This window comes from Eleginops maclovinus, chromosome 12 (genome assembly GCF_036324505.1).
Source record: "Eleginops maclovinus isolate JMC-PN-2008 ecotype Puerto Natales chromosome 12, JC_Emac_rtc_rv5, whole genome shotgun sequence".
NCBI classification, from domain to species: Eukaryota; Metazoa; Chordata; class Actinopteri; order Perciformes; family Eleginopidae; genus Eleginops; species Eleginops maclovinus.
Window position 1 is genome coordinate 21,253,056 of NC_086360.1, and position 15,502 is coordinate 21,268,557.

The 15,502-nt window shown below is 41.9% G+C and overlaps 1 protein-coding gene across 1 annotated transcript in view; it reads right to left on the reverse strand.

Moving 5' to 3' along the window:
* Nucleotides 1-9,584, reverse strand: part of LOC134873656 (ras GTPase-activating protein 1-like) — a 26,044-nt gene extending 16,460 nt beyond the window's left edge. Inside the window, exon 1 of the mRNA XM_063897448.1 lies at nt 8,331-9,584. Coding sequence (XP_063753518.1) covers nt 8,331-8,863 — 533 coding nt within the window. The 5' untranslated portion in view covers nt 8,864-9,584. The remainder of the gene's footprint in view (nt 1-8,330) is intronic.
* Nucleotides 9,585-15,502: the final 5,918 nt, after the last annotated feature.

The window sequence follows — 15,502 nt, forward strand, 5'->3', positions numbered from 1 at the left end:
TACTGTGGAAACTCACAGGACATAAAACAACTACCTGTTAATGATTCCACAACAAAACATGTTTCAAACTGCTGAGGTGAGTAAGCAGGAGGAGTCCTCAAAAATGTCATCATTCACCGCTCCAACAGTCACATCCTGAACCTTACTTTCACACCAAACACACATTTAGTCATTCCATCCTGAAACATGGGCGTAAGGCGCTGCTTCCCGCTGCTCCTGTGAGCCTATGAGTGACTAGGTTACGTTATATGCATAGAACAGCTGACTGTGTCATGCTGTCAGGAACAATATTACTGTGCGTCGCTGAAATTGAACATGCCCGAGCCTAGTGTATTTTGGCAAGATGCCACAAATATAGGGCTTAGGCTTCAGTAAGCATGGTAGCATGATTCATTCTGTTTACAATCCTTCTGGCTATATTTTAAGGTTGAAAGTCTTACAAATATTGCATCACAAGGGCCCTGACAAGACAGAAGTGACACCCTGTTTGTAGATTATGCCTGAAGTGTTGAGCCTATTAAACCTCACTGTGGTTATCCTACGTTTGATAGCTTTTGATTCGGAAAGAACAACCTGTGGCACCGTGAAGCCAAAGACAAAGTCACAGATGAACAGTTTAGTTTTGTCAATAGACATTATAAAAGTACAATATCTCCCTCAGATGAGTATTAAATACACGGTTAGATGTTTTATTCCAGGCTCTCAGTGTGCCCCTCTAGTTTGTGCTGTATCAGCAGAAAACAAAAAGGCGTATCCTGCATGTATGCAATCAACGTTTCAACGAATTAAGAAACAAACATGTTAATATAAGTAATATAAATATGGAATACAAATAAATTCATGGATAAATAGCATTTGCTGCATTTCTTGGGTCCTTGATATATGTGAGTTTTAGACAGCAATGAAAGACACAATTACCCCATACACATTCTGTATACTCCCCATGTGAGGAATTACACAATCATTTATAAATGTGAAAGGAAAATGGTATAACGTCAATAGACTAGTCTGAGTTAAAACCATTTTTAAAAAAAGATATTCAAGTTCTCTGGGGCGTAATGCGTCATCATTGCTAAAAGTAGCACAATGGTAGTCTAAAGCCAACAAGTGTTAGGGAATCTGTGTGCTTGTCCTCAAAATCGCTTTCTAGCGTAACTAAAAGAAATGACAGACTCCCAGATAATGCTGGGTAGCCATTCAAGCAGCCGTGGTAAATAAATTACGCAAGCAGTTTAATTTATCTAATTACTAAATCTAAATGATATCCCTTTTTAGATTTCAGGTAAGCATTTTTACTGTCTCTTTCCCACAGCCATCCTATTAATGTACAGCTTCATTGTTACCATGAGTCAAAAACAAAGCCTAGTCTCCGGAGGAAATAAGACTAACAGGACAGACACAGACCTCTGTGACTTGAGTGAATTGGACTTTGTCTCTCTGTCATTCTGTCTGTGTCTTATTAAGCTCTTTGGTGAGCTCTTCCGCTCTAGCTCATGTCTCTCTTATTCATCTTCTTCTGGCTTGATGGATGCAGCTGTACTCAAAAATCTCCACAGACGTACTGTCAGCCCTCATCAGTATCAAAATGAATGAAACATTGCATTATTGTACATTAGCAATGCACCTCAGCGGAGCTGCCAGCTTTCCATGAGAGGGTTCTGAGAACAAAGTGTTTTCCACACACAAATTGAATTCCCAGCAGGCTAATTGTCACGCTAACATTTTGAGATAGAGGTTATTACACACTCCATTACGTTGTCTTGATCTCACACATCACCCTGTCCTTTACTGACTCCCATGTTTCATGTATGTGAAGTATTAGATAGGACAAATCTGGCACATTAAGCCATTATACTGGTTCCACTATCCAGAAAACACTTTTCAAGCAAAACACATAAAAACATATATAGTCGATTTCCTGTGATCTAACAACTGACAGTAAGTCCGATGATCACAGTTGGCTGAAGAAACAACATAGAAAAAAGTGCCTTGCATAATATTAACACATAATCTGCACACACACACATCACAGATATTCCTTTATAAACAAACAATATATTTTTTTTATCATCTACGTAAATTAGGAATCCTAAAATAAAAAAACAGTTGACAAGCAGGAGTTGTCAGCTGTTTGTAGGTTAGAGTTGCGGGGGGATTTGATGCCCCACTTACGCCGAGTTCGCCCTCTGCTGCATCTCCCTCCTGTGTCCCGTGGCCTCACAAGGAGCACTCACTCAAGTGATAACACTGCTGCTGGCCAGGCAATAACTGTGGGCTCCAACGTCGAAAGCAGAGCAAAGGCTTTAAATCCGCACAAGGCATGATGATTTGACCCTGCTGCTGCCCTGATACACTCATTTCCCGTCACTAATGTCAATGAGCAACATCCATGGAAGTGAAGTGAACGGACGGACACAGAGATGCAGGCTGACACCCCAACATGCATTCAGTTGTGCTGACTAATTTAAGGAGAATTGGATGACTTGGTTCCGTTATCCTGCAGACGCTGTTCTTATTAAGTTGGTCTTTCAAAAAACGGAGGAAATCTAGTCCTGTCCTCTTTGCTCTAACTCAATCCGGATTCTCTTTCTCTCCCCTCTTTCTCTCGCACAAAGCCACGCATCATGAGCATGAAGCCTATTGGTTTTTGAAGCAGCGGGACGGAAAGGGTAGGGAGTGGCATATCGCTGTATGAATACATATGTGCTCCTCATAAACTTTCAGATACACAGACCTGCATCCGTGGAAACAAATTGTACAGCCTTGCAACCTTACCCGGCCTCAGAGATTACTTTATATACACATGGCTTAAACCATGCTTAAATACTAAACACACTATGACAGGAACCTCAGTCACCTTGCAATCTTTTAGTAAATGAACAAACACCAGAACCTCTAATGTAAACACAGAATGGGTTTATGTACAAACCAACCAAACAACTATTATGCAAATTGTGATCCATTAACCATTGACTTATGCACAAGTTTCCACAAAGGAAAAAAGGTGGAGAGCTGCGGAAGCCTGACAGCAGCTGTGAATTGTTTTTCTTTTGCTTCTGCCACAGCTTGATTCCTCAGTCAGGCCAGGAGAACGTCTACACACAGGAGCAGACTCAAAATGCACAGATGGATAGATTGGAAAAGGCCCGTCCCTGCACCGTCAGCCCAGCGAGAGACACCGGGACCAAAGCCGACATCTCGGTTCACCTGCTGTGAATCAGCCTCCCTAAAATAACATTATCACATCAGTGATAATAGCTGCACTGTCACCTGCAAATACATCCTCCTGCGGTTTGAATTTTACAAGAGGGGACCAGTTAGGAAAATGATCCTACTGCCATGGTTTTTAGTCAAACTGAATGTGTATTAACTTATTCAAATCAGGGTTTCTGTTAGCTGGTGATTACCGGTTTTTAGCTGGTGAAATGTATAAAAAACCGGTATATTCAAAGCCTGCCGCTAGAAATGTCTGGTAATACCGCTCATACAACACATTACTGGTGCTGCGTCAGGACATCCCCGTTTACTTCGCTGATTTTCTCCCCAGCTCTGTTCACAACAACAACAGTCGGGGACTGCGTCTGGTCGATGATCGTGTTGCTTTTAATTGTACGAAGACAGATTGAATTAAAGAACTACTTCTCAAATCTTATCCTTTTCTCCAGAGTGCCGTGGTTTATTGTTTATTAATGTGGTTCAGCGGCATTTACCGCCTGCATTTAGTCTGCCGTTAGCTCACGGCAGCGGCCGATGCAAAGTATTCACTGTCTGACTGTCACACGAGCAGCTGATGCATACCCCCCATCCCCATCAGTGTATGTGGTTCAGTCTGAATTGACGCTGTTCGGCATCACAACGCTGTTATGAACATTTGTCTGGTATAAGACCAGTGATGTTAGCATAGCAGCCGAAGCTAATCTGACTACCTTGACTACTTGTTGCTTTCTTATTGTTGCATAAACCGGCAACAACAACAACCAGCGGCATATTTTACCGGCGAAGAAACAGAGCTTAATCAGGCTCTAGCCTTCGGGGGCTGGGGAAAAAAAATGTGTTAACATTATAGTTGATTGTGTAACATCTGTTATTGAAACGTGATTGATAAGTTGCGAATTTGTCCGGTAAAATTTATTATTTCCAGACACTTGACCGGCAAGAAAAAAAATCCTAGTGTAAACCCTGATTCAAATATCTTATAACTTATACAAAAGAAACAGGCAGTGAATCTCAACAAAAAAGCAGCACTAGCACGAACCTGCTTTCAGTTATATGGCTGTTAGAGTTAAAAATACATTGACAAAACTGCTGAAATAAAAAACATTCATGGTTGTTGTTTTTGTTAGAGATTAACCTGGCACTGTGACACTTTCTACGCAATGTACACAACTTATTATTAAGACTCAGAAATCCTGGGTATTGTCAAACACAACTGAAATGCTTCTGAGGATCCTGTTAGGGCCACAATGAGTGGCTCAGTCTTGAAAACAGGATGTAGGAGAGAAAAGGCAGGGCAGTGTGGGTATTAGAAGGGCACGACAGGACGTTGTGTAACACGTTGAAAATCCATGAATGCATGTTTTGCCTTATCAATGCACTGAAAGGATCTAAGTGTGGGACTGGTATTCTAATCAATGGGTCTAGTTAACCAACACTAAATGCGCACCATCTGCTTTGAGGCTGGAACGACTGAAGGAGCAGCTGTGCAACAAGATAAAAACAAAGTTTCATATAAACTCCAGTAGTTTACAAACTGTCCACCTAGTAAAACGAATTCAGGTTATTTAGAAAATGTACATCAGGAAATAGGAGGCATAAATGCAAGGCTCATCAGTCACCAAAAACTGAAATGACTGAATTTCAAACCTATTATGCTTTGTTATAAAAGTGTTGTCATTTTAACACTTTGGCTAGACCCAATCTCTATCAGGTAATAAAGTGTTACAATGTGACATGACGCACGTGCCATTTCAAAAGGATTCAGTCACCTCAGCACCACACAGAGGGGCAGGAAGTGGTGTGACTTCTCAATCAGGCTACCACTGCAGTTACAGAGAGGTGGCTGTCAACTGCTTAACTCATTCGCTGATCTTTAAATCCAACATTTCTTTCCCCTTTTCCTCCTTCTGCTTACTACCACCTTTTCGAAGAACCCCTTCATGATTCCAAATCCTTGATAATCTCCGTGGAAACTCAAAATCAACGACTAATTTCTCAATATGCTGTTTGTTTAAACTCATGCACTGTGCCGGAGGTTTCCAATGGCAGCAGGAAGTGTGCCGTTAGGGCCACCTGACATCTTTACTCTTGCTTCTTTGTCAAGCTTTCATCAGTGTTAAATTCTTATCTCATTCCCGCAGCAATTATTTATGAATGACACACTGTTGTGTGAATTAATGTGACTGCCGTTTGTCTCTCTCACGTTTTCAATCTAAGGCACTCTGCGAATGTGCCAAGTTTAGCCTTCAGTCACTTTGCAACACACAGTGGGACCAATGGTGTGGAAGTGTTCCACCATCACTCTTCCAACATGCACTTTGCTGACTGCTAACATAACTCAAAGGCATACAGATCAATCTTGAAGACCGATTACAGAAGCATACACAGGTAGCTACACAGCTTAAGTGACAGAATGAAATTCAGAATCATTCAGGGCAGTCAGCTGGGAATGTACCACCCATTACTGCCCATGCTAGATTTGCCACTTGCATTTGCTATTATAGGCACAATGAAAAAAAGCCCATTACGACAAATCTAATGTATGCATGCATGGCATGTATCCATGCATGGCTTGTATTACACATAGATTGGATGTTCACAAACATAATGTGACACATCATACAATTTCATGCCATAAAATGTGGTCATGGGTTTCAATATATTGCCCCCCGGGCAAATCTTGAACTATGTCCATGATCGTTACGCGTTTGCCTGCATCCCTGTATATTAGATTAGGCATCATACAGGACAGCACTACTGAATGAAACAGTAACCTCACAGAGGGTCTGCATGTCAGCCATGTCTATCGATGTGGATCAGTGGCACATACTGAAGGAGAGAAAGCCCCTTGCTTTAACTGGGTCATCATTACAAAGAGAGGAATCACCTTACAACTCGTCTGTTCTTGAAAAGCATCCACTAGTAGAAGATGAGTGAAGGCTTTATGACTAGCCCTTAGGAGGGCTTGTGTCTGGCTGCTTTTATCACTCTATAGTTATTACGATAAGCACAAACATATACCGTACAAACGCGCAAATAGTTGCTGGGTCAAATTCTCGTACAAAAGCAAACTCTTCAATTAGAAAAATGTGCTGCATGTTCTGTTTCTATTCTTCTACAGATCTACATCCCTTTAGACCACAATTTGTTACACACCAACATACATCTTAAAACACCTTTTGAGAAAAGTAAAGGTTAAAAATAACCGGAAACTTTAAAGATATGCGGTCAAGTTTCCTGTTGCATTTAGAACCACTAGAAACAATTCACCAAGACCACAACCACAATATAGAGGAAAAGCTTGTCTGCATGTGCCTTGCCCAAGTCTGTTGAGTGAAGTGACTTAGAGTAAGCAGGAGCAAGAAAGTGAGTAGACTCAATATGAGTCTGTCAAGCCTGTATTTATTAATATGGTGTTACTGAATGTGGCAAATAAACATTTGACTACAAGACTCTCATTATAAAAGCAAGACCAAAAGAAAATCCTTGCCATTCATGCACAACTGTTTCACTGCTTTACTGGCAAACCTGCAAGTTGATAAACTGGAACCAAAGTGCAAACACAGGAGGGAGTCTTTATTTCCATGGCAAAAACTACTACTTCCACAGTCAAACTTTGAAGAACTGGAATTCAACTGTAGTTAATTCCATTTAGGGTTGTTCATTACCAGTACAGGAAAGACTGGTGAAAAGCTGGCCTTCCCTTTCCTCTGTATTCTGACAGGGAGATATAGGGAGGCTCCTAAAATAAGAGCTGAATCCACACTCCAGGCCCAGTCACTTCCATATCTTACAGTATGAGGGCCAGAAATGACAAAGCTCAGCAGTTCTCTAATGAGACTGTAACAAATGGGAGGGCTGTATTTAGGTTATTACAACACCAGCACACACACACGTTTGGACATGTGCTTTTGAGTATGCTTGATAATTTCCTAAAAAGGCAAAATTAGAGTTGCAATTCATAGAATGCATGTTTAAAAAATGCAATCCAAAAAGGGTAAACATGTACTGTGATGTAAGCGTGTTTCATTGTAATCACAAACAAAATAGTACATTTCTCAAACATAATGTCAATTTTAAGTCAGAAGACTATACTTAACCAGAATCTAAAGTACAAATGTAAAAGGGTCATTTTTGATCAATTCATCTAAATAAAGTGTTTGAGTAATTAAGATTATAGTTTTATATCTAGTCTATGCAGGTATTCCCTGCACCTTGAGCAAGCTGAACTTAATACAGTCTGAAGTTAGCGCTCACTACCTCCAGCTCTTTCTTGCAGTTTCCTATACTTTTCTTTCATGGTAAAACTGATCTGTAGATTGTTTTTATCATTGGAAACAAATCAGCTGATTGTGTTATTGTGAAAGAATGGAGAATGAACCAAGTACCAGATGGATGTGCTTTTATTGTTGATCAAATACTAGTAAGATCCAAGGGAAATCTGTCATCCAATTCAACTTGCTGATACATGCATTTGTATGCTACAACTTAGTGTTGATGCAAGATGGAATTTGGCTTTGTTTTAAGTGCATTGTGTCTTTAGTTTACTTTGATTAATGTAATTATTGGGACTTTTTTTTAATATCAATGATATTCAGGATAAGAATCTTTGTTTAATGGCGCTAATGAATTATTCATTGTTGATTCCTCAAATAAAGTATTTAAGTTTAATATTTACATACCAGTACTTACTTGGACAGTGCTTTGAACATGTTGGTTGTTAAAAACGGTTTTCCTAAAGAACAAGACGCACTTGTGCACACTTTTATAATGTGAACAGTTATTGACCAATAGTGCTTAGATAGTCAATCAATAAAACTGTTTAAATCTTGCATACTTGATCTCAATTGATAACTTTTTGATTGATTGTACTCAATACTGACCTGTTAGCTTGAATTTCAATGGTTGTCTGACAATTTGATGCAACTAGTTTAACTATTGAAACCACAACCTAAAGTATTATACTGGAATTATATTGAAACTACCAGAGGGAATTCACACCTCGAGAGTATGACAGCTGGAAGGAAGTGAACCAAACAAAAGTACAGGATGTTTGAATTTTTGATTTCTAGGTGTCAATGAACAAAACCAAATAGTATCTAGTAGTAACTTACTGGTTCGTGGGGGGTGCAGAGAGGGGAAACACGACTTCTTCTTCCTCGTATTCCGGTCCATCCTGCAGATCGTTTTCATCCATAGTTCCACCAAGCACCCCACTGGCCAGAGGGGGAGGAGGATGGGCTGGCAGTGGGGGGAAGTCAGTGGACCCATCCGGGCCTGTTGATGTGGGTGAAACCCGACTAGCTGGACCCTCCGATGTAGGAGAGGCGCAAATGCCTCCCCCGGTCCCTGAGCTTGTTCCTTGAATTGAATGTCCACCTCCTGCTCCGCCACTCCCTGCTGCGGAAAGCACTGGTGCGGTCATATCCCCACTAGACATGGGATAGGTCATACTCGTGTCGGGAAGTGGGTCTGGATATGTGTTTGAATGTTGGTGGAGGGTAGGTGCTGGTCCTTGTCCCAAATCAGAGACTCGCACTCTGCTCGGCTTGGGATAGTAGGGGAAAGGGGCCGTCTCCGGGCCTCCTCCGCCTGCCACCCCTGTCCCTGGCGGTCCCGTATCCTCACTGACCTCCGTAGCCATCATATTAGGAAAATATGTAGAGGGGAAAAAGTCCAAAAGGGAACCTGCCCTTCCCCTCTGTTTTCACAACACTCCTTCAGTGTTTGAGCTCTGGGGAAACAACACCAAAAGTTTCTCAAAAACGCGTTTAGCTAGCCAGCTAACGTTAGCCGACAAGCTAACTTAGCTAGCTCACTTGGCCGCACTAGCGGGCGTTAGCTTCGCCTCGCATTCGCTCGCTGCGAGATAGCCGAGCTAAGGCTAGCAGCTTCGAGACACTTGATGAGTTCCTGCTTGCTATGTCTTCATTGTCTCCTGAGTAAAAAGTTCACCCAGAAACGCTATCTTGAAATAAACATTCACAATAATACAAATAAGAGTATAAATTCACCAATATATCCTGTTTTTTTGCTCGGACTTCCCCCTCGGCACCGGGCAGACCACTTGTCGGGGAGTGTTGTTTTATTGTTACTGTTGTGTGTAACCTCCGTCTTTTTCCAGTGTTGTTGTTTTCTTTCCTTCTCAGTTTCCAGCCGTCTCGAGTAGAGTCCACAAACAACACAGTTGCACCGCCTAACTCCCCGGAACAATATGTTGTTTTGTGCGAACTATCATGTCGTTTACCAAAGTAAATAATTCTTGCGTATATAAGCTAAGTTCGCCTTTATTTCTGGGTTTCAGAGCTGGTGGCTTGCCCGCTGCTGCGCTGCTCTTTTTTCTCCCCTCCCTCTCCAACTCCTCTCCAGTAAGCGAGCAGACTCAGCCAAGTGAACACAGAGCGGCACCGGTTCAATCCATGACATCCTCAATCAGTGCTCTGAGAAATGGGGCTTTGTATCCTAGTAATTAGATTACACGTGATAGTGTTCCCTTGCTTTTAATACAGATTCACAGATATTGTCAAAACGGGGCTTAAATAAACTTAGAGTACTTGCTTTTTCATTGGGTATATCTTCAACAGAATACAATGATTGAAAACATGTGTCAAACTCAAGCCTTTGAGCTCAATTCAGTAAATTTGTTTCCACTGTGAAGTTGATGACCTTCTATATCATAGAGAAAGTAGTAGGTGTCTGGTGGCTGGAAATAGGCCAATCAATGTGGTTAAATGACGGACTGATGCTTCATATTAAGGTCTGTGTGAGTAGAACTTTTATTTGTCATTTTCAGAGTTCCATGTGCAATTGCATGCGGGCTATAGGGTGTATCAAATATGTAAACTGTGTGTATTATTAATTATTTACTAAACATTTGATTACTCAGCAACCTTTTTCTCTTGACTTTTTGGGGGCTTTATGCGGACCACATTGCGATATGCGGTAACTAAATAATCAGTTATTTAATGTTGTTGATTAAAGCATGTTAAAGCCAATACCTTTTCAAACATCCAAATTACGTTTGCAAGCTGGGAGGCATTTTTGAGAGCTCCAGTAAGTCAGACATGGGGTTAAATTGCCTTAGTAGAGCTTACTTAGAACTGAGTGGGCCACTGTTGGTCTCCATTCGCCAACTCCAGCCATGTCCTTGGTGCAGCTGCCATCACCATTTCACCTCCTTACTGATCCGTTTTACAGCAACTGGCACTGTAAAAATAAAAAACTGGATTTATCTGGATATCCCTTCCAATTTCTCTTTGCTTGCTGTGTTTTTAGTCTTTCTTTTCTGTCCTTTTAAGACAGATGGATGCATGGGAATTTTAAGGCTCTCATGACGAATGGCTCCTGCATGCGCTATGACAGAGGTGGAGGGGCCAGGTTGTGAAAAACTGCCACTCACTCCTCAGCCAACCTTGCATTCCCGTGGGTCACTCAGGAAGCTAATGCCTATGTCCTCCGCTACAGCACAGGCTTCCCTGTAGTCCTGTGACACAGAAGGTCAGTGAACTGTGAAACTAAAGGCTAACATTGACTTGACATGTATCCATAAAAGCTTTTTGAAAGGCACAAATACTCAGTTGTAAACACTTGATCACCATGCACCTCTAGATGTAGTCCTACTCTCAAGCATGCTCATCAAGCACGTAGGGCACTCCAGTGGAAGAGGGCTCTTGAAGTGACACTACAGCCTGATCTCAAGACATCATTGACCCTGCTGCATACTGTATGGCCATGCATTAGGGTTTATAGCAGCTCCGAAAAGAATTCCACAGGCCTCATTTGGCTTTATATGCAGGTGTAGTCCGGAGGATCACTCTCTGTTTTAGAGTGGCACTATATTTTACCACACTCAGAGTAATGATAATGTAGAAAAGATATGCCTTTCCCTGGCAGACTGACTGTTTGAAAGAGCCAGCCATCTGCAGAGAGTAGGAATATGTATCCTTCACTTTGTTTGACTTTAACCACTGACCCTGATGTAAATATGAGTGAAAAAAGATATCTCATACCTGTAGGTCCCAAACCTAATCCTAGGATTTTTCAACAAGTGTATTCTGACACATACATGTCTTTGTCTTCATCTCTGTATCTCTGCATGTGTGTTGTGGGAGGGGGCCGGCGCTGACAGTCTGCCAAGGGGGAAAGGAGTGTGTGAAGGAGAACGCAGGCCAGCCTGGCTGTTCTGCTCTGTTTCACCATAAATGCGTTGTCAGATTTCAGGATTGGCACTGATTTGAGTAGCACAGGAGCCTGACTGGGCCCTCATCCATATTAATCGTCATATTATCATAATGCTTCATTTCCCTCAAACGCCGCACATGGGAATACGTCGACCCTCCTACGCCTTTGAAGACAATGACGTGTTTTTACATGTACTGACATGTTGCTTGTGATGTGAGGCAGTAGCATCATGCCTTTTAATTTAATCAGAAAATCCTTCTTATATTGGTTAATGTGAATGATATAGCTATAGCAAATGGCCATTGGTTATTGATTTTGTTTTGTTTGAGACACATTATACATTTTAACTTTTTTCTCAGTGCAGTTAATGACAGAATGAAGTGGGCAGACTGTTACACACACCACGACTCAAGTGTCTGCCAATCTTCTTTCACCCTGTGTGGAGTGTAAGGTAAAAGTCATTCATTAGATATAAACTATCACACAGTAGTGAGTGTGAAAGGCTAAACATGTGCAGAAACTTCCTTTCCTTCTCAGTCATCCTTTTCGTCCTCCTTCTGAAGCACCCACACACAAACACACACACACACACACACACATACACACACACACACACACACACACACACACACACACACACACACACACACACACACACACACACACACACACACACACACACAGCTTTTTTTTTTAAATCAAAATGTCCTACTGTGTGTCCACCAAACAAGACCCTGAGTGTCCTGTCTAAGTGATAAAGTGGTGAGTGTCTGATGTTAAGTACACGCATTAACACACATGTTCCAACTTCCAGGGTCAGTGCAAAAGCTTGCTTGCCTCCTCTTCCTCAACTCAAGAGGAGGCACTTCAGGACTCCTGTGAATAAATCACTGGATTAACATCAAATTTTAAAAACGGGAATGCATGGATGGATAGCGTGAGCAAAGGTCCTCTGGAGTAGTGGGCTTAATTTTTCCAACATTACTTTCTTGGGAGTTTTGAAACCTTCCCATGCCATGTCCGATGTCAACCGGGTGCTTAAAGTTTAATGCCATGTGAATTATCAATGTGAATTTCTAGATGGAACATGAAACCATAAATTGCCATCTGAAAATATAACTCAAAAAGCATGTTTCCGAAAATATGGCTCAGATTGTACCAGAATGTATGACATTGTTTGTTTTACATTACCTTACATGATTTGATAATTTGGCATTTACTTTCTGTTGCTATTTCCGGTTTTCTACTTTTTCTTATGTGACTTTCTGGTCTGTTTAGTTAACTTAATATTCACATAGCTTCAGTTCCTCCTTTGCACAAGATGGGTATTATGCTGCAGGAGGCAGCAGCTCTGTCTGTTGCTGAACAAATCTGATGTGTGTGTGTGTGTGTGTGTGTGTGTGTGTGTGTGTGTGTGTGTGTGTGTGTGTGTGTGTGTGTGTGTGTGTGTGTGTGTGTGTGTGTGTGTGTGTGTGTGTGTGTGTGTGTGTGCGCGCGCGTGCGTGCGTGTGTGTATGAGTTGACATTTCATTGAGTGTTTTGGTATATATGTAAAACAGGACATTAAAGAGACAGAAGTATAGGGTCTGTTCCATATTTGTGTCTGCATGTGCAGCACGCCCTTGCATTTGTTTCTCTGTCTGCACACTTGTCTTGTAGTATTCTAATTGGTGCAGGATGAGACTTCGGTTGGCGTTGCCTCAGTATGTGCAATATGTGCCCGCCTGGCCCCTGTGTGTCAGTGAGTTACTAATGTGTTGAGCAGACTATGGCACAGTCTGCTGTTCTACACCTCCTGTAGTCCCCAAAGGGAGTTGGAGGAGGCAGATGGGGAGGCTACTGTGGTGCTTTATTAGTGAATAACTGCAGGTTGTGTGCACACAATTAATGCATAGACCTCATCACAAGACAGTATGAAAGTACACAAAAGATAGGTTGTTTCTCTTTTATAAATGAACACTGCAGACGACAAATTTACATTACAAATTACTGGTTTACTGTTTCCTACAACAAAAGACCCCAGAAACCCCTACAATTGTATTTTGGTTCTTCCTGACACTCACAGTGGCAGCCAGACACGCTCTGGCAAGAACAACTTCTCTTACTTCTCTCACTGTTTTGCAGGGGGCTTTTTTTCACTTTTCTTTTTTTCATAGGGCAAGCGAGGGACTGTGCAGCTGCCACTTGAATGCACATATGGGCAGAGCAGTGGTGAGATGGGGATGGGGGGTAGGAGACCACATGGCCCACTCAGTCACACTTTTAGAGAGGGATGGTGGTAGATAATGGGCAGCTATCTGCTTGCACAACCTTGATAAAAGAGAGAGAGATTAGTAAAAGTAGAATTTGCAATGATGAATACCTTAAATAAGTGAACATTATCTAAGCTTTGGTGCAGCATAATTTCTGGAAAACATCCACTGATGCATTGCACATTTTTTAACTCATATTTACAGCTATTGCAAATCATTTGTGTCATTTCGTGATTAAGATCAGATTATTTCATAATGCTTGGTCTCTAAAGTCAGGCACAATGGAAAAGGTGTGTAGGCATAACATATCCAGTGTGTGTGATGCCTTACCCTACATTTTACATTGTAGTGTCTTGTCATATTGTTTGGAAATATGCTTGTCCAGATGGGCTCTTGAGGGAATTAAGAGCACTCAAGCTCAAAAAGAATGACAACTGATACTCCACAGACAGACTTCTATTACAACTAATGGACTGCATCAATAGGAGAAGCTACATTCAGCTTGAGGTGAAAAAAAACCCCAGATTGTAAAGATTCAAGTTGTAATAAGCTTAATTTACTTGGCACCCATTGAGTTATATAAAACTCACAACTTCCCATTTAATATGACAAGCCAATTTCACTTGTTCTGCAGGATTAATAAATGCAGAAAAAAAGGCCCTGCATATAAAAGAGGATAGTGAAGGATGAAAACCTTCCACAATATGAAAATGCACCTGTGTGGCTCAGCGCCCATGTTTGAGGTTGATGATCAGATGATATCACTCTGGCACTATTGGTCTGGGCGGTTCCTTTTCCCGTCCAGGGTTGCTATGAGAGATGGACAGCAGCTCCCAGAGGGCTAATAAAACGGGTTGTTATTAGAGGCACTTTCTGTAAAAAGTTACTTACAAATATCATACTCATAAAACACCTAAGTGAGTGTGAGGGTGTGTGTGTTAGAGAGGAAGGATAAAAGCCTGGGTTTATCCAGCTAATACTTATAAAATGTGAGACATAACACAAACAAGAGCTTATACACATCATGGGTTTACCCAATGTATGATTATGAACATACAATGTGCATAAAACACACAAACCCCCTGTGTATATATAGATGCAGGAAATTGATTGAATCCTTGTCAGTGACCTCAGTACCCATTAGTCAAATTTGATCTCCTCACTGAAACAGGAAGGGTATTGCCTGAATCTTTTATTGCCCGCAGCTACTGTGTATTGGTTTGCTGCATCAGGTGATGAGTCACAGCCCAAATGAGGTCATCCCATCAATCCAGACATGCAGACTGACCACGCTGCTCAATGAGCAACAGCTGAGACATCACACACCTCACTAACTGCCCATTGAATGCATGACATCATCTTCACTCAGGAATGTTATATGCATCAGTATTAATGTCTCTCTGGCTAAATGAAGACAGCTGACTTTTAGCCATTTGTCGCCTCTCTGTCTGAATCATTATGACGCCCTTTTCTCGGGCTCTTCCTACTTCTTCCTCAACAAAGTCATTTCTCCTCTGCTCTCTCATCTCTCACTCCTCGTCTATCTGTCCCTGCGTGTCCGCTCCTCCCAGCTTTACCTCCCTCTACCCCCCCGGGCTGCGACATGTGCATTGCAATCTGCAGCCCCAGCGCTCTGCTGTCTCCCCAGGCCTCCCCATCACCCTGTACCCTCCCCTTGTGCTTTTAGGCCCCTCTGTTTAATTCATGAGCTTCCTGTGGCTCCTGTCATGTCTCATCGGGGCCACAGGAAGGCACGGTGTAAATAATGGAGCATCCCCAAAGACATGTTCAATGCTGACTGTCACAGCAGCGCACCATGTGCTTCCATGGGGAAGACAGGACAGCAGTCTGTA